The sequence below is a fragment of the Colletotrichum godetiae genome (genome assembly GCF_030913485.1).
Source record: "Colletotrichum godetiae strain CBS 193.32 chromosome Unknown BDP55scaffold_21, whole genome shotgun sequence".
Taxonomy (NCBI): domain Eukaryota; kingdom Fungi; phylum Ascomycota; class Sordariomycetes; order Glomerellales; family Glomerellaceae; genus Colletotrichum; species Colletotrichum godetiae.
The window spans coordinates 144230-167147 of NW_026851269.1; the positions used below are offsets into that span (position 1 = coordinate 144230).

At 50.0% G+C, this 22918-nt stretch overlaps 9 protein-coding genes and 1 non-coding gene across 10 annotated transcripts; 4 read left to right on the top strand and 6 right to left on the bottom strand.

The window, feature by feature from the left end:
- Positions 1-1198: 1198 nt before the first annotated feature.
- On the bottom strand, positions 1199-3079 carry BDP55DRAFT_693945 (fungal-specific transcription factor domain-containing protein; the record flags this gene model as incomplete). Its single annotated transcript, XM_060577284.1, has 4 exons — positions 1199-1960; positions 1991-2155; positions 2211-2608; positions 2872-3079. 4 exons carry the CDS (start codon positions 3077-3079, stop codon positions 1199-1201), a joined length of 1533 nt encoding a protein of 510 aa, XP_060429405.1.
- Positions 3080-3909: 830 nt separating this feature from the next.
- BDP55DRAFT_693946 (amino acid/polyamine transporter I) lies at positions 3910-5736 on the bottom strand (the record flags this gene model as incomplete). The annotated part of the gene is made up of 6 exons (XM_060577285.1): positions 3910-4391; positions 4445-5139; positions 5219-5293; positions 5344-5457; positions 5511-5581; positions 5644-5736. 6 exons carry the CDS (start codon positions 5734-5736, stop codon positions 3910-3912), a joined length of 1530 nt encoding a protein of 509 aa, XP_060429406.1.
- Positions 5737-6768: 1032 nt separating this feature from the next.
- On the bottom strand, positions 6769-7596 carry BDP55DRAFT_728715 (molybdenum cofactor biosynthesis protein F; the record flags this gene model as incomplete). The annotated part of the gene is made up of 1 exon (XM_060579477.1): positions 6769-7596. One exon carries the CDS (start codon positions 7594-7596, stop codon positions 6769-6771), a length of 828 nt encoding a protein of 275 aa, XP_060429407.1.
- A 516-nt stretch (positions 7597-8112) lies between these two features.
- On the bottom strand, positions 8113-9689 carry BDP55DRAFT_632093 (long-chain specific acyl-CoA dehydrogenase; the record flags this gene model as incomplete). Its single annotated transcript, XM_060572379.1, has 5 exons — positions 8113-8246; positions 8313-8571; positions 8635-9096; positions 9146-9313; positions 9369-9689. The coding sequence occupies 5 exons, from the start codon at positions 9687-9689 to the stop codon at positions 8113-8115; spliced, it is 1344 nt and encodes a 447-aa protein (XP_060429408.1).
- A 548-nt stretch (positions 9690-10237) lies between these two features.
- On the bottom strand, positions 10238-11428 carry BDP55DRAFT_768523 (uncharacterized protein). The gene is made up of 4 exons (XM_060581027.1): positions 11022-11428; positions 10725-10961; positions 10569-10668; positions 10238-10511 (listed from the first exon to the last, which is right to left on the bottom strand). Exons 1-4 carry the CDS (start codon positions 11103-11105, stop codon positions 10372-10374), a joined length of 561 nt encoding a protein of 186 aa, XP_060429409.1. The 5' UTR covers positions 11106-11428; the 3' UTR covers positions 10238-10371.
- A 1224-nt stretch (positions 11429-12652) lies between these two features.
- BDP55DRAFT_728718 (abscisic acid ABA receptor) lies at positions 12653-13922 on the top strand (the record flags this gene model as incomplete). Its single annotated transcript, XM_060579478.1, has 3 exons — positions 12653-13138; positions 13199-13650; positions 13712-13922. The coding sequence occupies 3 exons, from the start codon at positions 12653-12655 to the stop codon at positions 13920-13922; spliced, it is 1149 nt and encodes a 382-aa protein (XP_060429410.1).
- Positions 13923-14223: 301 nt separating this feature from the next.
- Positions 14224-15813, bottom strand: BDP55DRAFT_552297 (uncharacterized protein; the record flags this gene model as incomplete). Its single annotated transcript, XM_060569193.1, has 5 exons — positions 14224-14650; positions 14762-14792; positions 14851-14915; positions 15018-15135; positions 15204-15813. 5 exons carry the CDS (start codon positions 15811-15813, stop codon positions 14224-14226), a joined length of 1251 nt encoding a protein of 416 aa, XP_060429411.1.
- Positions 15814-18490: 2677 nt separating this feature from the next.
- BDP55DRAFT_552265 (family 61 glycosyl hydrolase) lies at positions 18491-19572 on the top strand (the record flags this gene model as incomplete). Its single annotated transcript, XM_060569190.1, has 3 exons — positions 18491-18794; positions 18886-19144; positions 19206-19572. The coding sequence occupies 3 exons, from the start codon at positions 18491-18493 to the stop codon at positions 19570-19572; spliced, it is 930 nt and encodes a 309-aa protein (XP_060429412.1).
- Positions 19573-20070: 498 nt separating this feature from the next.
- On the top strand, positions 20071-20165 carry BDP55DRAFT_t176. The gene has a single exon. It is a non-coding gene; the product is annotated as a tRNA-Ile (tRNA).
- A 931-nt stretch (positions 20166-21096) lies between these two features.
- Positions 21097-22294, top strand: BDP55DRAFT_632098 (zinc-binding dehydrogenase; the record flags this gene model as incomplete). The annotated part of the gene is made up of 2 exons (XM_060572380.1): positions 21097-22026; positions 22091-22294. The coding sequence occupies 2 exons, from the start codon at positions 21097-21099 to the stop codon at positions 22292-22294; spliced, it is 1134 nt and encodes a 377-aa protein (XP_060429413.1).
- Positions 22295-22918: the final 624 nt, after the last annotated feature.

The window sequence follows — 22918 nt, forward strand, 5'->3', positions numbered from 1 at the left end:
GGTCGCAGGTGTTGCTCTTTTAAGCTTTTCTTCTGGGGCGCGGACGAATCGTTTGTCTGATAATTGACTTGGCCGTTGGGATGAGCGAGCCAATTTGCCCAAGTCTTGGATGCCGGTCCGACCAGGAAGAGGCGCTGGCCTCGCGCTACATCAAGTTGGGAGCTTGGTGGCAGGGATTGGGAGACGACACCCCGGCGATGTGATTTGTAGTGCAGGTGATAAGCTGGCTGGCTAAATCCACCTCGAATGGACCGAGGCTGGCAGAGGACGCACGCGACAGACATTTGATTGTGATCAGAGTATGGTGTCTGGTAAATCCAGCTCGTATTTGGGAGAGGTGGTGGCAGAGATCCGGGCGGGCGAGGCGGATGAGGATGGTTTTTGGAGGTGGCGAGCCAATCAAGGCCTCGAGAAGCTTTCTTACATCAATTGACCATCCAAACCGTTGGAAAGGGCTCGCCGGTGGCTTACTTAAGTTCCTTTCTGCTAGTGCTAGGTCTCACCAACGCGACCAATTGTTGGTGATGTCGTATTAGCCACTAACAGACTGCTCAGACATCTTGCTAGCACAACCTCAGTCGGTTGGACGAGATCATCACGCAAAAAGGGTGATACCGTTTAGGGGGGATTGACGGCGCAAACTTGTGAGAGCACGACATGAGCGAATCACGAGATTAGCTTGTGTCTTGGGATTCGAGAAGAGGACGCGGGCTTTGATATCACGCCTTCCACATCCATCCAAGATTCTACGTCTTGAAAAAGTCTGGACTCCATGAGGGACTTCGGAGATTACACGAACATGGTTGCACGTAAGTGGCCTATCAAAGGCTAGGCTGGCTGCATTTCGCCGTCTTGAGCCTGCAGGCTTTCTAGCCGATGTGACCAGAGTTGCTGCGCTGATAATCCAAACCCAGGGACCTTTTTTTTATTCTTTACCGAGTAATACGACTCGTTGGAGTATCGGAAATATCTATGATTTTATTATCGTTTCAACTAGATCAAGAGTATATCTGGCACCGTAAGCCCAACTTAAGCTTATTTTCATGCCTTGAATTCGCAGTCACATGCAGCGTCAGATGCGTACAACGGTTTTATCATAACGTATGTATGACGAAGCTAACCGAGGAGCGTCTCTGGCCTTCCTCTTCGATGACATCTATCCAGTGAGCATACTCGGCAATCTTCCCTACCGGGTCGCTTATTCTGTCTGGTCTCCCGGCGCTGTCCCAAAGTCTATGTGCGACCTTACCTCGACTAGGAGAGTAATGGCGCGCTGAATTGTGCGAAGCCCGATGATTTGGTAGATCCGGGACAAGCTCTGGAGCACAAATTTCCCCCATCGCTCGATATTGCGATTAAAAGTGTACTGCTCTGACATGAACTGGCGCTCATCCACTGCCTTGATTTTGCCCAGGACCGAGCCGGCGATAATCAACACCAGCGTCCACGTTGCTATTGTCCGACAGTCATCCGGTATGGTTTCGAGAGTATTCAGGATATCCAAAGCGATCCCTAGCAACAGCTGTGACTGCTTGTCTATCCCATCACAAGGTAGGCGGGCTGCTGGGTCTGATTCCAAACGAGCCCTAGCCAGCTCTGGAAAAGCGCAGTACGGTTCCAGGCAGCCACCCAACTGGTAGCAGTGAGCAAGCTGACGGAAGTGAATTAGCAGAGCTTTGATATCGCCAGTATCCTCGATGGATGAAAGCTTGGGAAGCTGCCCTCTGTGCATTTGATTTTCCCACAAAGAAGCCTCATTGAGAGAGTTCATATACGCCATCCCTTGACTGATTCCGCTCTCGTCTTGAAGAGTAGTCCGGACGAGAGATCTTTTCCTCCGGATCGGTGAACCTATTCTACCTAAACAGCTGAACACTGAAGTTTCAACACCGGTCCAGGGACAGACGAATGAAGAGGGAAACACAGCGTTTTCAAGGAATGTATCAAGATAAGCAAGCGACTGTGCCGCTTAATCAACTAGAAAAGAGACCAGCACTTCGCAGTACACCATCGACGGCACGAGGAATGCTTGAATTCGCGTCATGATGCGTGATTCCGAAGGGCAGTCCAGTCCTTGGTCTTTAGCCCAGGATTGAAAGAGCAATCGCGACCCGTCGATGTGTGATAAGTCAAGAGATGAAGGATCATACCAACTCTAAATCATTTGCGTCAGTCCTCTCAAATCAATTCACAATAGGAGCAGGGCTCACCGAAGTTATGCCAAGTAGAATGATGCCTAACAACACTTCATCCTCCACGGGGTATAGTGATGTCGACAAAATGATCGACGGACCATTATTTGGCTTGTCGAAGGTGACAATGGTCGGGTTTGTGATTTTACATGGTTCTTCTGAGATCTCGGAGATTGCCTCGGTCTGAAAGCTCAAGGGCGCGATTGAGCTGCCATCGTTCTTGCGGAAGTCAGAGGCAGACATATTCATGACGCAAAGAAATAGCAAGCGTGAGCTGGCCATCATTTCTGATACGTAAGATCGGAAAGGGTTCTGTCCGGAGTCGAATAATGAGCTGATTGGGCAGACGAGTGAAAAGTAATGATTGAAAAGCAGAAAATTTTTATCACGGGGCTCATGAAGTAGCAGAGCATTGTCTATTGGTCTCTCACAAATTATTATTTCATCAGCCTACATCTCTAATGTGCAGTCAGATGCGTGCTCGAGCGGTTGGTCGTCACCTGCTGGAGCTGATTCTTCTCCTCAGAAGTCTGTAACGCTCATAGGTGACTGTAGACCACCATGTGTGAGTTCTTCATAGTCTGATATGGAAGATGAACCTCGAACATGGGGACTTTTCGGTGAAGAGGCCGCGGCCATAGAACCAGAGGCCTCTTGCGCCAGAGGCTGGGATGATGACTTGTTTGGCGTTTCAATCGCTGCTTGCCTCTTGGGCGGGATATCAAAGATAGCTCGCGAGACGTTCCGAACATCTTATTGAAACCAGTTGGGCGAGCTGTCAATAGAATCAACGAAACTGGGAGGCGTGTGCGGAGCACTCTTGTATTTCGTAGGACCACTTCAATACTTAAGCATAGCCGGGGCAATCGACACCCCACTTTACACATCGTGAACAGCGAGGCCCAGCCTCATCGCATTTCAGCTTCTTTCAAAACTCTCAATGTCAGATGATATAAGTTTATTGGAACAAGTTCCGGACTTACCCGGTGTTCACAACGAACGCAGCCACCTCGTGATCATGAAGGTTATTGATTTACCTCAAGCTGCGAGAGCCGGAAAGTAGGGTGGTTGGTATTGACTCCCGGACTTTATTCTCCTAGAACGTTGAGATGAGCCGCTACTCATGATCGCGAGATAACATGATAAATCGAATGTGTCGTAGGGTATATATGGTGTCAATTGCTGCCCGCAATCGACGGCGTCGTTCTTGTGACAGAATGAAAGTGCCAATGTTGTCGAAGAGAAGAGGTTGGAGATTGTGTGTGTACTGCATTGGCACCACCGAATAAGCATGCGGGGCTGCTTGACAGATAAGTGTGCCGTCAATTCCGCATCGTATGCACTTTCCAATTGGCTTCAGCTTATCAACAAGAGCCACTCCGAGAATGCCTTATACCGCGCAGAATTGATCATGCTTTTTCGACATAAGAGAATCAGATCACACAAAACTTGGGAGAGCCGCTTCAAGGATTCATGTCTCAATCACACTTTCAGGGACGTGTTCCATACATGCGTGGATTTTTTGTACGGGCCCAAAACTTCGGAAACATGTGCAAGGTAGTTTCAATGATTCAACCAATTGAAATCTCGTTGTCAAGATATTTACGTACATCACGTCAATTAATCACGCGTGTTTGCCTCGGCTCAAGAAACGATAAAACCTGACTTTGGAAACCAACTCCGACTTGATTCTAATAAGGTGGAAATGCTGTAGTACTCAAGCAGAAACACGACCATTCATAACATGCAGCTCAGTCAGAGGCCCAACATACCTCTTTCTCGCTCGCAGCAGCCAATAAGAGGCACCAAACAGCAAAGCTGCACCGAGAACAACTGGCGCATAGTTCATGTTGAGAGCAGTAACGGGATAAAACGGAGGAAGGAATAGGAAGACGCATGTGAAAACCAGATAGCACACGGCAATCACGTTGACTACCACTCCGATCCGTCCGAGACGCCAAGGCCCCCATACCAGAGTCTCTGGACGGAATATTCTGCGCCAGAGCACAAGGATGATCGGGAACAGGTATGAGGCTTGAAGGCTTACTACAGCGAGAGAGAGTATGGCATTGAAGGCCGTTGTAGAGCCGATATTAATGAGTCCGAGGAGAACAAGTAGACAGGTTGTGACAATAATGGCGACGGTGGGGATGCCGCGTTTTCGTTCGACCTTGGAGACGACTTGGGAAAAGGGAAGTCCTGGAGGGTGCTTAGATCAGTTTGACTAGTGTATTGAGTTCGGATGCACCTACCTTGGTCTCTTGCAAATGCCCATATTACACGCGCTGCAGAAGTTATCAGTGAAATAGTCGATATGGTGGCCATGATCGTCACAGCAGCTGTCAGTGCGTTGGTTGCTGCCAATGTTCCAGTAATGTTGTAAAAGATCTGAATGATGGGGAACCCAGTTGGCGAGTTCAATGCCAATTCAATATCGCCCATGCAGAACAACAGCGTGATCAGAAACGTAAATCCGAGAGCACCATTGATGACCACGCAACCAACCATTGCGCGAGGTACGCCGATATCCGCATTCTCCATCTCCTCACTGAGATGGGTAGCTCCATCGTATCCCATCAGCACGTAACAGCAACTCAGGAGACCAATGCACCACGCTATGCCATCGTTGGACCACCCAGAATTGTTTCCAAATGTCGCAAATACGAAGGAAGCTGAATGCTTTGTGGGTGATACGATCGCCATTACGATCAGGATGATCAGGTAAAAGCCAACGTGCAATGCCATTGTGATCTTTCCCAAGAGCGGCAGGACGTTGCTGCAGAAAATGCAGACAAGAGCAGAGCCTAGAAGAATAGCCCAGTAGAGCATTGTCCCATGCCATCGCTCAAAGGTATAAGAGTCGGGGTAATTGAAAATCAGAAGACCCTGAATCTGGGTTCCGGCGAGAAACGGCGCGCTTCCGGCTAAAGCGACCCATCCTAGGGTACTAACAGGCATTCCAAATAAGTTTATGTGCAAGTGTTGTCGTTTTGGAACCTCATCCTTACGTGATGTATCCAGCAAACCAGCTGTGAACTTGCCCTTTCCTCCCTGAGCTCAAATGTGCGACAAAGTGATATTGGCCTCCTGCCGTAGGGTGACTATGCAGATGGTCAATAAGGTTATTGTGAAGTTTCCAGAGTGCCCTTACATTGACGCCAACTCAGCGAGAGACATAGCTGAGCATAAAGATCCGAGGAAAGCAATAACAGCTCCATAAACGAGCGAGGCCGGGCCTCCGTTTGTAAGCCCCGTAGCCATCGTGCTGCCAAAACGAAGGTTAACGTTGCCTAGATCAAGACTCCGGATATGCATTACCTGCAAAGAGCTTCCCACGTTGCCATCAATGATACACATGTTGCCAGTATCGCTGTTGGTGAAAAGTTTCGCTGTAGTAATATGAGGATTGTTATCCACAGGTAGCGTACCTAGATGATAGCTGAATGCATACCTTGACCTTTTGAACATAATTAGTTTGTATTTGGACTCCCCCCTCCGGACCTGTGGGCAGACTCTGCTTTTCGGGGATAGATTCGGAAGTCATCGCAGCTTTGAGCAGTGAGTGGTGTTTGGTAGCAACTCATAGGGGCCTCGTAACGTCGAAGAAAGAATCTCAATTTATTCTCCCCAGTATATAATACACGGCTTTGAGACTCAAGACATTGATAAGCTGAATGCATGTAGCCACTCGGAAGTTGGTTTATCTATGCGCCGAGTGGCAATTTGCAGGTACTCCGTATACGAAAGTATCCATGATGGTGGTCGACCGACGCTATGCCTCGAATGGAATAAAAGTGCGAGGGGCAGGGAATCATGCAGCCCGCATTCTGGCCAATAACCAGGTCGTCACCGGGATTTGAAGATGACAACACCAAAATTAGCCACATGAACCAAGACTACAACCTAAAATTACTAAGATAATGAACAGGCAAAGAAAGATTTAGAACTGGCTCTAGGAGCGGTTCCGAGTCAGCTTATCTCGGAAAGATCGAGATCAACACCTTCCGGGTCCAAGATTTCTCTGCTGGACGTACCATATCTTTCCCCCATCTCTCACCGTCCCGCGGGAACCTTGGATCAACCACCATTCGGCTACTTTAGGCCATTAGCCAGCTGGGCTTTCTGATAGTGAAGAATGGTGCTATCAGCCGTGGCTGCCGGTGGAATTCCCTCAATCTCTATTGTCAGTGTGGTAATTTAGTTTCCCACATCGACCAAATGTGAAGCAGGCCTTTGCGGGTAGCATGTAAGGTAGAACTTTCAAGAGATGCTGGCAACGTTACCAGCGGCCCTGTGAGACTACCTACATAGATAGCTATGTCAATAAATGAGCTTTCAGCCTGATTCATCCAATTGTGGCACAATTAAAACATCAGAATTTGGACTGGACTTCGAGGCAATTCACACGAGGAAAGAAATGATAGATCTAGAGCAGCAGGTCAGTGGCCAGAAAAGGGGCCAGTTGACGAGCTCTAATCCCGCGCATCAAGATACGTGACAAAATGATTTTCAAACCTGACCTAATTGATTATTGAAAGTACTACAACATCCAAATATCTGGTACTCTTCGTCTCATTCAGAGCCTCCCGCTCGTGACTGGCTTGGCAAGAACCTTGGCGGCGTCGGTCTCTGCCAAAATTGTGGCATACGACCCAAACCGAACCCAAACCTCACGCTGAGGCTTGGGATCCCAACAGAAGAATCGCCCGGTCGAGCGCATTTCGCGCAAGTCAACCACAACCACAGACTCGACAGGCATGATAGTCTCTGTCCAAAACAACAAGTACAGACTATCGCTTAGCTTCAGCATCTTGCAAAGCTCTGCGTCTGCCAGGCCCTTCTCTGTGCCGCTGAGGCAGTGCCACATGAGGGTGCCTTTGTTGAGGTAGAGATGCTCGTAGGCATCGCGAGGGGTATAGCGGTACAGAATGTGCTTGCCGATGAGCTCCTCGGTAGTCTCATATGGTCTGACGTCGCCACGGTCATTCTTGATGGCGTTGAAGAACTTCGTCCATGTTCTCCTCTCGTTGGTTTGGTCGCTGAAACCGGAGACGCACGCAATCGACTGGCCTGTTGTGTTGTCGAGAATCAAGCTGACTTGCTCCTTATAATCGGGTTTGTAGAAATCAACGAAGTAGATGTCGGCTCGAACTTCATAGGCTCTGTACTGGGCATCACCGGTGACTCCGGCTTGGTCTCCCTCGAGGATTTTCCAAGTGAGCGTCTCTGAGTCGTGGAATTCGTGAGATATACGAAGACCTATATCGAAAACGTGATCGAAAGTATTGCCGGCAAGTTTTGAAGATGCGGGCATTATGTGTTCCTGGAATCCGGCTACCAGTTCTTCCAGGGTGGGCCAGTCCGATACAGGCACAAAGTCGGAAAGCTCTGTAGAGGCGACCATTTTGACGGGATTCTACGGTGAGTTGTTTGGAGATTATGATGATAACGATAAACAGCAAGAATTTATACACTTTTTCTTGCTTTCTAAATAATAGCGAGGTAGACCCAGCCCCTAATGCTCATTGCAGCTTCCTGACATCTTGCATCTGGGGACCTAGTTGTTGGACCTCGCACTTTTTGTCCAAAAACGGCTTAGTGGTTTCGCGGAAATTCGGACTCTCGATGTTCTCCTGTCAATCTCTCCGAGATACCCCAGCCGGGACTTAGCTAGGCGGAGTCGTAGGTAGATAAGGTGAACTGGATGCTTCACTTCGTTCGTGTAAGATGTCCCAATCTAGAAGTTCCACTTGGATCGTTGTTTGATTGCCGAAAGTTCTTGCATTAGGCATGTTCCGATGTCGATTCCGAGGCAGAATCGTCATACTTGGAGATCGCCCACGGAAACTGCAGCCTGGCTATCAGAGACCATCTCTACGGTTTTGCCCATTCTAGGTCTCTCGTGATGGCTGCAGACTAGCTAAATTTTGGACTTTGTCTTCTCCTTCTCGGTCTCGGCACGGAATCGCTTCGTCAACTGCCGGATAGCCAAGTCCAGCAAGACATCCTCGCTTCCACCAGGGATTCTCGCACCGGGAACCTCGCGGTAGATTTCTAAAAGCGGCACGATCAGCTTAGTTCTCTTGAGAAGTTAGTTCATTAGAATATGGTGTCACTTACTTTCGGCAATTTCTCCCTTGCCGGTACGCGTGTAGCCGTTGCCGCCGAATAGCAGCACGGCACATCTCGCACACTCGTCAAGAACAATACCGGCATTGGCTTTGCACAAGGCCGTTAACCCGCCGAGTTCCTCATCTGCAGTTTTCTTTGGCATCTTGGATAGTTGATATGCAAAGGACTCAACCCAAGCATACTGTGACTCGAGGATTGCTCCGCATTTGGCCAGTCGATGACGGACCACCGGCTGCTCGATGAGCGTCTGCAATTATGGTCTTTAGCAGAGAACACGGCGTTTTCGGCAGACCCAAGAATGTAGACATACCTTATCAAACGCCTTGCGCTGCATACAGTACGCAAAGGCGGCGCTCAAAGCCACTCTAGCTTGCCTTGTAACGCCCACCGAGATAAACATCCGCTCATGGTTGAAGTTATGCATGATGTACTTCATGCCCTCGTTTTCTTTGCCGATGAGGTTTTCTCGCGGCACCCTGACATCGTCAAACTCGAGATACGAGGTGCCGGCAACAATTTGACCGGCGACCTTGAGGCGCCTTCTGCTCACACCGGGTTGGTCCACAAGCGGTACCACAAGCAGGGAGATGCCCTTCCCTCCTGAGCCTTCACCACCGGTGCGAACGGCTATGGTTGCGAAGTCTGCCACAAAACCATTGGTAATCCACTTCTTGGCCCCGTTAATTATATACTCATTGCCTCTGAGCTCAGCTGTCGTGGTGATGTTGGCTACATCTGACCCTGCACTAATTGTTGGATTGGGGAGATTAGCCTGGGTGTCCGCCAGTTACGAGGCTGCTCAGAGAACTTGATGCACAAACGTACTCGGGTTCAGTGATCGCAATGCAGGTTCTCTTTCTTCCAAGGAGGAGATCGGGTAAGAAGCGATTCTGTACTTCGGCATTCGCATAGTGCAGTAGAGGAGGAACCCCGAATGCCATGCCAGTAGTCAAGGATCCCGGAGGTCCAGCCAGTCCTGAGCGACTCATCTACAGCCCAGACTGTCAGTAAGGCACAGAATTGCGCAACAACTAGAGCTCCTACCTCATCTGAGTAAATCATGGTATGCAACGCGTCCCACTCCTCTACCGGTACTTCCCCAGGCATATGCGTGACTCCCAACTTGTGCAGCCATTCTACGGGTAAAGGCGCCGGCAACGCCGGAATGAGGAAATTTCCCTTGGCGAACTTCGTGAACAAATCGGACGGGATGTCTTCCGCCGTTTCCCATTCCATGGCGTCCTTGTGCAAGTTCTCGTCAAGAAACTTTCTACAGGCAACTTGGAACCTGCGGTGTGAATCGTTGAAATACGGGGAGGGCAAACCCCTCAGCCATGGTGGATCTGCAAATGGAACTTGAGACATGGTGTTGGCGGGCGGTCCTGCGTGTGTAAGGTACAGACGTGTAAGAGGTTGGAGGAAATTGCAAAGTCTTCAGCTACTATATCAGAGCGAAAGTATTCAGAGAGTCTTGCAATGTTGTTGTTGTTGACAATGGCAGCACCTGAGCTCGGGCAGCTCTTTCGGCATCCAGATTGCGGGGCCGGCTGAGACCGAGGTCTGCGGCCCCTATACCCCACTCAGCGCTAGCCACGGGCCGATGACGAGTCCGTTGACAGCGGCGGATCACCGAGAGGCAAACTAGACCAAAGCCGGATGGATGGATCGGCCCGGGTCTTTGACTCGGAGTCACTGATTCAGTCTGGCCTTTGCACCGGACATCACAAGTTCTTCCGACAATTTGCGGAATGATCTTAGGCCAGAGGTTGCGTGATAGCATGCCGGTTACCGGTTGGTGGAAGAGTTACTGAAGTCTCGAACAAATTCCTTTCTCTACTGGCACTGACTCCCTCATCATACCCATTACTATGGAACACATCGAATATCATGTCGGCGTCCAGGAACAGCGAAATGTTCAAGAAAATTCTTTGCTTGTACGTACTTAAGTTGTCTATGGTAGATACAGTAGATGGGGGAAAATATATACACCATGAAGTCGTCAATATGTTTAGCGCCGTCCAAGGCACCTTTCATCCGAGTTCAGAACCTATGCACCAATGTAGAAGTCGATACAGCTCTCGTAAGTCTGTTTGTTGGTCTCGGCGTACCAGAACCACTGGATCGCGCACTTGCCACCAACGTCGCAAGCGGTGGCAAGGGTATCGGGGATAGTGATATTCCAGTCAGCTGCAAGTCTGTCAGTAAAGTGCACACACAATTTGGCTGGTCTTGGTATCCACTTACTGTCGGCCAACGGGTCGGGGTCGGTGGTGGGCCAGTCGGACCACGAGATGAGCGGCTCGCCGATGATGGTGTTGTTTGCAAGATCGATCACCGAGATGTTCTGTTACTCATATCAGCATATGCACTTCGACCAGTGGTGTGCAAGGCCTAGCTTACGGCGTGTCCGGGTCTGTGACCGGCAACGAGGTCGATGTGGAAGGGGATGACCTCTCCGGCCGTAACGGCGCGAACATTGTCCTCGTTATCCTCGTATTGGTAGCCACGGCATTGGAACAAGTTGCACTTGTAGTCGGCGTCTGCTACCGCGAGGGAGTTCTCGATGGGACCGGCAATATCGCTGTCGAGTTTCTTGGTCACTGCAGCTCCGCAGAGCTCTTCCTGCTTGGCGCCAGTCTACAACGCAATTTGTTAGCTTCAACTTCCGGTGCAAGACCAAACGGTCTCGGAACGTACCGTTCTGGGCTCCGGGGTCTGTACGACACCATGTCCAAAGACACCGGTAGCCAGAGCTGCAAGAATGGCGTGCGTGAACAACATTGTGGAGAGAAAGCCGGATGAGTGATGCCGTTCGTGGAGTTGTGTTGGTACCAAAGTGCGCAAAACTGGTCAGAGATCGAAGCCGAACTTCCGAGCGAAGACCTTTAAGAGTCTTTCGAGACTCCCTCTCAAAATCGGTCGCATGTTTTAGACATCAAGATTAAAGTGTCAGATGGATCGACGACAAGCAGAATTCTGCCGTTGTTTAATCAATTGCCCGCGTGGCAGCCCCCATTTTCCGCCAATTCTCCACAAATGACAGGCCTGCGGTCGCCAATCATGCCCTGGAGTTGATTAACATGCGGCACTTGGAGACACCCACCGGCAACCCACTGCACCCCTTGGTGGAACCGCAGAATCAGAAAAAGGCATGGACAATTGGTGGGATTTCCTAAAAGAGTCCGGGAAAGAGGGAGAACAAAAGGGGTCGCGACTTGCAAGTTGTATTGGAACGGAGGCACTCTAGAAAGAAAGGGGCGTAAAACAGGGCAATGAATCTTCTACGCCAAGACTTGAGGGCGGAGGCCGGCACGATGAGAGTCTTGGGCTTTTCAAAGGAAAATTGTACTCCGTAGCTATCTCCAGCTAAGTATCTCAGGAAGATTGGGCTACCGATGCAATGATAGAGAGCTTTAGGGGCCAAAGCTATGCCGTTCTAATAGAGGCCATTCAGGTTTTACTGTGAGCAACTCTATGAATGATTGGGTGGCGGAAAGATCTAACGCTACCTCAATTGTTTTTCACTGTGTACGGCTCTGGGAGCTTAGACAACAGGCACTGTCCATGTCCACGATGTTGTTGATTCTCCTACGTCCAGTGGAGGCTCTAGCAGTTGAGGACTGCATGCATATTTGAACCTCGACACCACATATTATGGCGTAATCACTTATTCAAAGACTTTACGCATTCTTACTTCCAATAGGCAACTCACAGAAACATTTCAAGAAGACGCGTACAGAATACCTGCTCTATGAAGAGTGTATAAAGACAGCCTTTGCAGTGGACACCACCACAACTCAACACATGCCTAGATAGGTACATGTATGCAATCATAATTAGCGCGCGCCGGCTTTACACCACGGTGACAGTTTGAAGTATTTCACAAGGTGAAGTGTGAATTGACCAATACGGCCCGCTTGTCGTCTCAAAGCGGGAATGCCTTAGGTTGAATTGCCCCGAGATTTGCTTCTCCAACATGGCGCTTGAGTGTTGCTTGGCGAATGTCAGTCGGTGAAAGACCAGGCAATGGTCTGCGAGTAACTGCCAACTCATTCTAAGGTCAACACGAGCTTCTAGACAACATTCACTCCGATCTGCAATGCTGACAAACACGTGCAGGGGTTTGACATCATTTCTTCAATCCCCGCGTTGCTGCCTAATTAGCTGATAAGCCGTCACTTCGAAATGGCGAGCCTTTACTAGGTACTCTTACGGACTATGAGTATCAGTGCATGCCGATGAGAGTTGCTCAAACACAAACTAGAGCTGAACGGCGCACAATCTCACTCGGAAAGAAGATTATAGAGACTGGGGCAACCACGATCAACATGCCTCTGGATACACCGCGCTTCATTCCCACTCCAACTTCCTTGGAGCTCTATGCCTCGTTCGTCCATGGAGAAAATCCAGAAATACGTGTCAAAGAGTCGTTGACGCAGATCATCAATGCCCACCCTCCTCTTCAATTGTACACGCAAGACCAATGCCGAGGCTTCTTCCGCGGACCGACGTCTTTGGCATATCTATTGCTTAGAATCCATGCGTCTCACCCCGAAATCAGAATCCATGGACAGTCGCTTCAGCAATGGGCGGCTTCTTACATCACTGCTAAGCGCGGGGGAGGAGACTCGGCCCCTTGTGGTCTCGCATGCGAGAGCGCTGCTTTTTGGGCAGTGCAGACAATTCTGGACGAATCACAGGCGCCAAAGTTTCAAGAAGTGCTGGAACGACTTGCTGACGAAGACGATCATCCATATGAGCTCCTCTTTGGCTATGCTGGTATCTTGTATATGATTCGTGCTGTAGAATTTTCGGTACGTTTGATGCTAGTCGTCTGCTGTGTGGAAAATGTAGTTGATAATCAGGTACATTAGAGACCGAAGGTAGCGAGTCAAGTCGCTACCGCTAAAGCCCGGATCATCGAGAAGACACTTGCTGCAGGTCCCTTGTGGACGTGGCGCGGAAAGCGCTACATCGGTGCTGTCCACGGTGACATTGGCATCCTGACTCAACTCTTACTGACAGATCCGAAATTGGAGGAGAATCCAATGATCAGGGGATCACTAGAGCGCATGCTTGAAGTACAGCGAGATAATGGTAACTGGGAAACCAAAGATGATCCCGGTAATACAATCTACGAGGGTCTTACTCAGTTTTGTCACGGAGCGCCCGGTTTTGTTCTCTCACTCGTGCATATTGAGAAGTTCTTCCCGGATCTGAAGGCAAAAATCGATAAAGCCCTTCAACTTGGCAGGGATTTCATCTGGAAGGAAGGACTTTTGCTAAAAGAGCCATGTCTATGTCACGGAGCACTGGGGAATTCGCTGTGAGTACATGATTATAACCTCGGTTTCGGATTCTGAGGTCATCACTTACACTTTGGACAGTGCTTTCCCGCCAGGGAAAGAACGGGACCACTTCCTGGCTTGGTCGCTGCCGTCTAAAGTTGCCGAGGAGCACGAGCGGGACAAGACAATCTTTTCACCCGAGGACGGGGCGCGCCTGGCGACGTATTTTGACTACTTGCCTAGCGCAGCTTGGACGTTCATGGTTTGTGAGGAGGCAGTCCCGGAATTTATTCTCTACACCGATGTGTAGATACCCAACTTGCCTATAATGTAAGGCGAGGCGGCGCATCTCTAGCTATAGCAGCATGACACATAAACTTTCCTAGCCTTAGTTACTGCACACTCTACGTGAGGTCATAGTAAGAGAAATACTTTGAGAACTGAACCTTAGACAAGAAGCAGAGAACGTTGAATAGGCGTATTGTCCCAAGGTTAGACCCCGACTTGTTTCATTACCACAACTCTAATTTGAATGTGGGCTATCTCACTAACTACTTTGGTCATTATGTATAAGGGTTTTAGCCTCTCGCCATCTGTCAACTTCTACTCCGTCATTGCGGCGGAAATGCTGGATGGTCCGGTGGGCGAGTCGCAGATCTCACCACCACTGTCGTCGTGATTGATCCATCAGGACCATGATCCTTCACGATCCGGAACTTCTCCTCGTCCGGTAACTCCGAAACCCAAGTATCTGACGTGCAAGATCTCTTCACCGTAGTTCTGCTGTAGGCAATTTCAAACTCCTTTTCAACCATAATCATCTCGGGACCTTGGGGAGAGAGGCTGAACTCTCTTGCGGCCTCGAGGTCACCACATATAGGACCAGGCCAAAGCTTTCTTCTTGAAGCCGTAGAAGTTGGTGAAGCTGGGATAGTTGGAGATGGTATCGGAGTCGAAAAGTGTTCCGGAAAGAGATGCTCCACAAGAGGTTGTAAGGCTGGGATACAGGCGGCGATAATGACGACGTCTGCTTCAAGACTGCATTCAGTGTCAGCTATCTTTGCATACTGACTGGTGATGAGACGCCTCAGCCGACGTCTCTTCCCTCATAACTTCTCATCGGAATCATTCCCACCATTGATGACTTACCTCGTCCATATTACAAGATCTGCTGAGTCGTCTGGTTTCAACGTCAGAGATGGCGTACTTTGGCTAGCAGTACCATGCGTATTACTTACAAGTGAAGTCGGGGCTTCCAAGGGATTTCAGCCTCGTGCACTTGAATAAAGCGGTAAACAAGGCGCTGATATACAAGTTAGATCTGCTTCGTGTCTATGGAGGGGCGACATAGACAGCCTTAGGCCATGTCTGGAATTCCCGTTGTCCAGTCCTTAGATTAACTTACAGCAGACCCAGGACAAGAGAAATCGTTATAGCTAGTCTCTTTCTTCGAGCAATTTTCAACCTTCGAACAGATAGTGCCACATAGATGGCGAGATAGGCATTTGTAGCAGCTGATATGCCTAGATACGTCCACGTGGTCAGTCAATCCGCTCTTTGTTGACCCTTATGTCGGAGGATTTGAACCCACCACTTGTAGATATTGAATATGCAACCGCTCTCTCCGGACCCAGACAGGCGGTTTTCGTGTACGTGATGTTCACCACAGCCTCTTGCGGACACTGCGCAAAGAGCCCAATCACATTTCCCAGTAGTCCCACGCAGCACAGCAACCCCAATGCCCACAGGAAAACTCGGTGAAGTCGTCGAGGATTGAGAAGTCGGTTCATGAGCGCCACCACTGCGAGCTTTGGCAAAGCGAGCGCAATGATCCCAAAACCAAACGATAATACCGTCCACTTCAGCGTCTCTTCCTTCTGCTCATCGGTGAGCACATTGACGTGTTTCCCGTTGCCGAGCGCGACAGCCTTGAGCGTCGTTCCAGTTGCCGTCCACCCTGCTACCACCGCTGCCAGGAGAATCCCGTCGTCATATTGAACGCGGTGCTGGATCCATCCCTTGACGTACAGCCGCGCAAACGCAAATAACGTAGATATGATGGTTATTGGGACCACGGATGCCACAATTATGGCGCTAATATCGTGGTTATCGACGATAACATCGGAAGGGTCTACGTCGCGCGGAATTATGGGAAACGGTGGTATCGTCGCTCGGGTTATCGTTTTGTACAGCAAGGACATCATACGCGCTGGCGCAGTGTCATTCGATCATCGAAGCAAAGAGCAAACATGGCATTCCCACATTTGGTTGTATCCTGACAGTTGGGAACAATAACGTGGGACGACGAGAATTGGGTAAAGAGTTCGGGGACAGAGAGGGGGGAAAGCAGATACAACAGTTGTAAGAGGAAAAGGTGAAACTCGAAACCTTATTCTAGAAAGAGGGACGAAATCGAGCCCATCGTCTCACGGACCTGGGCGGCCACAAGCGATAGGTTGTAGAACAGCGCGTCTGAGGGTTAGTCCATTCGCCATCATCCGATTTTGCGGTTGGGTGAAAGGAAACTTAGTTGCTCTGGCCTGGCGCGGCTTCCTTCAGGCGGAACAAAGTCTCCAAACCAAGGAGATTGAATCGATGAATAATTCACAAAGCGTTGTGACATTGAAGTCTTCCGCAAACAGCAGACTGTCGGTCGACCCAGATATCCGGGTTCCCGAAAAGCCATCGATTCTGACTTTGACAAAGGAACCCACTCGGGATCGCGGCAGCCACGATCACCAGTTCAAATAGAGAGACTTGGGGGCCGCAGGCTAGTCCAGAAGCGATGGCGGGCTAATAACGTCAGCACTTGCTCGGGATGTCTGCTTGCGGACCGATTCCGAGGACATGGTCAACGATTACCAAGGACATCAGATGTCAAAATTCTAAAAACAAAACAACGTTTCTCGCAATACCTTAGGCAACTTATAGCCGTCGCAAAGCCATGGCTCCGGGGAAGGCTCCAAGCTCGTTTAGCCGCCTGATCGGACGTTGCGAGACGTTGACTGGCTGCGACTAGTCTTGCCAAGTTGGTGTGGCCTAGCCTCCTTCAGCATTTTACCCTTGTTCAACCCAAGATGGGACACGCTTCATCATTATGCTAGGTAGGTCAGTGTGTTACCAAGGGCGAGTGTATGCCAAGAGAATCGTTCCTCAGGTGCCCCATGATGAGCTCATCAGATAGACAGCTCCTAAGGTCTGGACTTTTACATCCTCTATATGGATTTGGAGATTCTCGATCCTCGGCATTTGAGGAATATGGCGGGGACTAGAGCTAGTATATTGATAAATAGATTGAGGGAGAGTCCCGTTTAAGGGCTTAATGGAATTCCGACCCAACACATTGCGCGGCAGTGTGCGAGGCAATCAGGCTAGGTAACTGTCCTTCATGGCCTTAATACAACTTGCCCACATCCCATACTCAGCACTTGCTAAGGCAACAGCGACTTTCCTGATTAGGTTGATTGCGGTAACCCTGGAGGTCGTCCATCTACAGGCGAGTCTGCTAAACATCTCAAGGGACGCAAATAAAGCTTATTCCGAGGTCAAGGCTCTCAAAGCCATGTGGGAGTCAGGGCATAGTCTTTTACTAGCATTGACCAGGTACTACACACTGAGGAAATGGTGGTTAACTTAGGCCTTGGACCAGGTTATCCCCGCCATACATTCGAGTGCTGAAGTCATCTGCACCCGAGGGCCTCGGATTCATTGGCTACTCCACGCGAGGAAGCTTGTTTGAAACAAAGATCAGACTGCACATCTTCAAGCTTTTGCCTTCTCGGCCTCCTCGTGAACTGGCGGTCTCCGCTGACCGGCCGGTAGCCGTATGCGCTCCTCTTTGTGCCGGCTATCGAAGCGGGGTGGGGCAGATGGGGCCGAGAAAGGCCCAGTGCTGAGAAGGAAGTTATTCCGAGTGAGTCCCGCATGATGAAGAATGTCCAATTTAAGGGGAAATAGTCCTCCGAATATATTGGCAAGATGATTATAACTTATTGATCACGTTCAAGTGACAAAAATGAATTCCAAGGTACTCTACCCATCAACTCGGCGTTGTGCTTGTTCATTTGGATCCTGGCTGCGGCATTCTCATTGCGCTACATTAGGGAGTAAGATGCATCGGTGGAGTAGGGCAGGGTTGTTTTCAAAAGATCTCCGAGAGAGAATGGAAGATGGGGAATGCGATGGGCAATTGAGTTACGAAACCTCGAGTTACGTGTCGGGTCAGACCCATCGCGCTGGTTCCTGACATCTGCTAGTTTCGTTTGACAACAAGCCGCTAGTCTCAGTTTCTAACAGCCACACTTAAGCGATACTCAACAAATCTTCAGTAGTACTCATCTGTTTGCTTGCCTCCCAATTTCCCGACTTTATGGACTGGGGCTCAGGCAGGTCGGCTAGAGCTGCCAACGATCTAAGCGAGGTCATAAGAAGCAAACATGCTTACCAGGGCACAACTCCCTTCGCCTCACCAAGGGATACAAACCACAGCTTCCGACGATGAAGCAACGATCGAAAATATGGGCTAGAGAAAAGAAGGCATTCTCGCCTCACGGGTAAGTGCGGTTACAGACACTCGGTTACAGTCCCGGACAAGTCTCACTGACTTATGGCCCCCTGTCGTGTAGGGCATATATTACCCAAACAAGAGAATTCGACAATCCTGAGATGCCGCCCAGTTTGCAACGTGTTGAATTTGGAATGAGAATCTCCCTTCAATATCCACAACATGGAAGGCAGCGATCATCGTAGGTTTGGCACATTCTGCATGTGCGTGGTATATAAGGATGATGGATCATCGTCAAAGTAACCTTGATTGAAGTAGCGATCAACCGTCCTATCAAAGTTCCAGCAAGTCCCAACGGCGCAAATTCTTCGATCATGAGACTCCCGAGCGTTTTTCTCGGCCTTATTGCGGCCGTGTCAGGCCACACCATCTTCCAGAAGCTCTCTATTAATGGAGCTGACCAAGGGTCATTGAAGGGGGTTCGCGCGCCTTCAAGTAACAACCCCATCCAAAACGTCAATGACGCTGGCTTTGCCTGCAACAACAACATCCAGTACAAGGATAACAACATTGTGTCCATCGCCGCTGGTGCAAAGGTCGGTGCTTGGTGGGGGCACATCATTGGAGGTGCTCAAGGCACTAACGACGCCGATAATCCCATCGCCGCGAGCCACAAAGGTGAGGCACTTAGCCTAGATTTTCTATCACCGTTATACATCCTTCATCGAAGCTAAAAGTCCATGAAATACTAATGCGGATACTTCAATAGGCCCTATCGTTGTCTATCTGGCCAAAGTCAGCAGCGCCGCCAGCACTGGCACAACGGGCCTCAGCTGGTTCAAGATTGCGGAATCTGGCCTGAGTGGAGGCACATGGGCCGTGGACACCATGATAGCCAACAATGGCTGGCACTACTTCACTCTTCCCTCGTGTGTTGCACCTGGGGACTACCTCCTGCGCGTTGAGATCATTGCCCTCCACTCCGCCTCGACACAGGGAGAGGCCCAATTCTATATGGAATGCGCTCAGTATGTTACACATGAATTGCGGAGGAATTTTGGGGACATAATGACTTCTAACACTGAGTAGAATTCGGGTTACTGGTTCAGGTACCAATGCCGGCTCCAACACTGTCAAGTTTCCCGGCGCCTACTCGGCGACCGACCCAGGCATTCTCATCAACATTTACGACAACTCCGGGAAGCCAACGAACGGTGGCCGCTCATACAAAATCCCGGGTCCTTCGGTACTCAGCTGCTCAGGTTCCGGAAGTGGTAATGCTTCCCCTTCTGCCTCCAGCTCTCCGCCTGTGTCGAGCTCTCCTCCGTCCAGCAGTGGCGGCAAGACTGTTGCTTTGTATGGGCAATGCGGCGGCCAAGGTTGGACTGGCGGTACGACATGCTCACAAGGAAGCTGTAAAGTCTCGAATCAGTACTATAGCCAGTGTCTGCCTTGATGTCTGAGTTCAGGGATTTTCTGTGAGAAATGATCGACGAGGGTCTTCTGGATTCAACTTTACAAGCTGCCTTCTGATCGGTGGTTACTTTCCGTACAGAGTCGACTTTCAATCAAATGCTTCGGATTCTAATATCCTTTAGAAAACAAATAGACATGTTGAAGAGACACAGCCATTATCCCATGATCTCCTTCGTGAACGTGTTTCGTTTAAGCTACACTGGGCCGCAACAGCATGGTGGAGAGCTCTGAGTCGGGCCACTGTTGTAGCACTATGATGTCAAACTTCTATCCGAATCAGCCACTCATCGATCCAGTAGAACGTTCATATCAAGACCACGTCCTCCTGACGAACAAATCGACATGTATCGCCGGCAAGCAGGCTGCACTCTTTCGAGACTCATCTCCGTTAGCATGTGTGGAGTCTGAAAGTTGGACGGAGATCACGCAGTGGAACCAACCTAGACGCACTAGGGCTCACAATTCTCCAATATCAACTGGTCGGTTAGCTCAGTTGGTTAGAGCGTGGTACTAATATTTCACCTGAAATGTTGTGTAATGCCAAGGCCGGGAGTTCAAGCCTCCCACTGATCAATCTCTTCTGCTCTGGACGATGTCATACTTTCCTGGCACTTGAGTTTCACTTTTTGAAGCATCGGACAGATTTTGTTCAAGTTTTGCGTCACTTGAATCTGTGCCGGGGAGCTGAGCGTTTCCACCCGGAATTGTGGAGACACTGGAGTGAAGACCCGGATCGGTAGTCCTGTTCCTCGCCGGTTCTCGCCGAGTTGCATTTCTTCCGCTTACGGACGTCGGGCCGGAACTGTCCACACCCTTCACTGCTGTGTTAAGAGAAAAGGATGGGCCACTTAATACTTGGGGCATTCCCAGACCGAGCAAGGTCCATTAATGTAATGCTGAATCAACCCTCATACTATTCCCTCGGCGCTGGAGAAGGCCGGCCACGGCTCGAATATTTATGAAAGCACATTCCACTCGGCTTCCGGCGCCGTTGGCACACGTCGCCGCGGCGTTGATCTCAAGTAAGAATGCATGAAGATGTATGCGCACGAGCCAGATCCTGCACACGGACAGCAGCGGGAAAGACACAAGAGAGAATGTCACAATGCCCCGACATTCTTGAGACGATCGTAAGCGTTTTTGCCACGGTGACGGACCCAGCCAGGATTGGTAAGCCCCTCTCCCCGCAGAACTGCCATCATCATAGGGGGCGACGAAGACAGCTGCTAACAAACGAACTAGACATGCACGATGCTGTCATCAGACCCCTGACCCAAGAGCAGAATCCAAAGCTTATTCTTCCATCTTTCTCCATCAGAAATCTGCATCTTTTGTGAACGAACCATTTGACTTGTCGGTTCGCCTTGTATGATCGTCTGTGGGTCCTGATCTTCGAGCTTCCGTACGACCTAAAACCCCGGCATCATCCTCTTTCTCGATCATTTTGGAGAAGCGTTTCCAGGGAAAGCTTTGGGAAGTTACCATAAGAACGGAAACCAAAGAAATGCCTAGAATGGAAATCGAAATCCCTGCTATTCATCCCGCAGTAGCAGTCAGAGCTCCAAGAGAGCCTCTCATCCTTATCGATGCCCCGACATATCCACCCGACGCCGGCGAGGTTATTGTCCAGGTAGAATGGACCTCTTCTACGCCCTACCACCTGCACCAGGCAGACGGCGGCCTGTTGATCGACATGTTCCCCCGCATTCTGGGCGATACCTTCGCAGGGACGGTGCTCCTAGTCGGGCCCGGGCCGCACCACGTCGACCTTGAGGTCGGGGACAAAGTTCTGGGATACTCATTCCGCGACGACAAGGACGGCAAGGAAAAGGCGGCCCAGACCCTCATCACCGTCCCCACTTTCTTGCTAGGGAAGATGCCCAAGGGGTTGACGATGCAGGAAGCCGTAACCGTACCCGACAACATCGTCACCGTCTTCCAGGCCGCCGTCGATCTCGGACTGCCGCTCCCATGGCCCATCCCGGAAGATTGGACTCCCCCGGAAGCGGATGTGCCGATCTTGCTGTGGGGCGGAGCCGGATCGGTTGGGATGTACTCCATCGAGGTGTTCCGGCATTGGGGTTACAAGAATCTCATCGTGGTCGCGAGCCGGAAACATCATGAGTACCTCACCTCACTAGGTGCGACGGCCTGCTTCGACTATCGAGATAAGCACGTCGTCCAGAGTATACAGGACCATCTAGGCCACAAGGGCATCCCCTACGTTATCGACTGCATTGGACACTTATCAGGATCTCTTGGACCTATTACCCACCTGGCGGATCAAGGCACCAATGTTGCGGTTATGCTCCCTGTCGTCATTAAAGACCCAAGCGAGATTGAGGCCCCTGTTTACCAGATGACAGAGCCCGCTGAAGGACAATGGAAGGAAGGTGTTGTTGTGAAGGGTGTCAGAACACATTTTTATCTCAAGGTATTTCATTCGTCCTTTGCAAGGCGACTTCGAAATCTTCATTACTGACTACAATTTGACATAGAACAAACTCTTCAAGGACAAGATGCAATGTGAAATAATACCGTCATTGCTGGAGCAAAAGGTGGTGAGGCCAAACCCGCAAAGAATAGTCGAGGGAGACACGTTACTGGAGCGGGCTCAAGATGCTATCGTGCTCCTGCGAAACAAGGCCGTGAGCGGCGAACGACTTGTGTGGAGGGTTTCAGAAAACGAAGCGGTTGTATAAGGCTATGTTCAGCCTACAAATAAGTACTCAGAGAACTGGTTTCACTCAGTTGTCCGACTGTCAAGCAGTGGAGAGGAGGGATGTTTAAAAAGCCATTGATGAATTCAACATCTTCTCAAATCATGTGTAAAGCGCCCAGATCTGGCATACCCTCACGCTTCAAAGCGCTGTGAAAGCTTACAGGACCGAGAACTAGGAATGAAGCTGTGTGATTGCGTTTCTTGGTCGACTCAATAAGCGTACCAGATAGCTCATTTATTTGCAGGAAGCGCACTGCGTGAAGTTGAATAGGCCGAGATGACTGAAAAGTCAACTGAACAGTTCTCAACACGGTAATCGCTGCTCATCACCGTTTTTTCAGAGCGTTAAGGCAATCCACCGGAAACTGAAGGGATGTTACCCTGGTGGCCCTGAGAGCGCGGAATTACGTATTTATTCTCATCTCATCCCACGATACCTAGTCTGGCAATTCGTTCCGGCGGAATGGGTATAATGGAACTGGCAGTCGAATATCACCACAGAAGCAGCTGACCTTGCAGGAAAGCAGTCAATGCTATATTAAATATCAGTGATGATTGCTCAAGCTCGCTGTTCCTTCTACCTGCCTTCACCATCGCCATTCAT

Bases quoted from the DNA above. Each gene is read 5' to 3' on its own strand.
- BDP55DRAFT_768523 (XM_060581027.1), bottom strand. From the start codon at position 11,105: ATGTTGTTCACGCACGCCATTCTTGCAGCTCTGGCTACCGGTGTCTTT. The intron at 10,962-11,021 runs GTACGTTCCGAG...ATTGCGTTGTAG, and splicing joins AGACCCCGGAGCCCAGAACG to ACTGGCGCCAAGCAGGAAGA. The intron at 10,512-10,568 runs GTAAGTGGATAC...ACAGACTTGCAG, and splicing joins CCCCGACCCGTTGGCCGACA to CTGACTGGAATATCACTATC.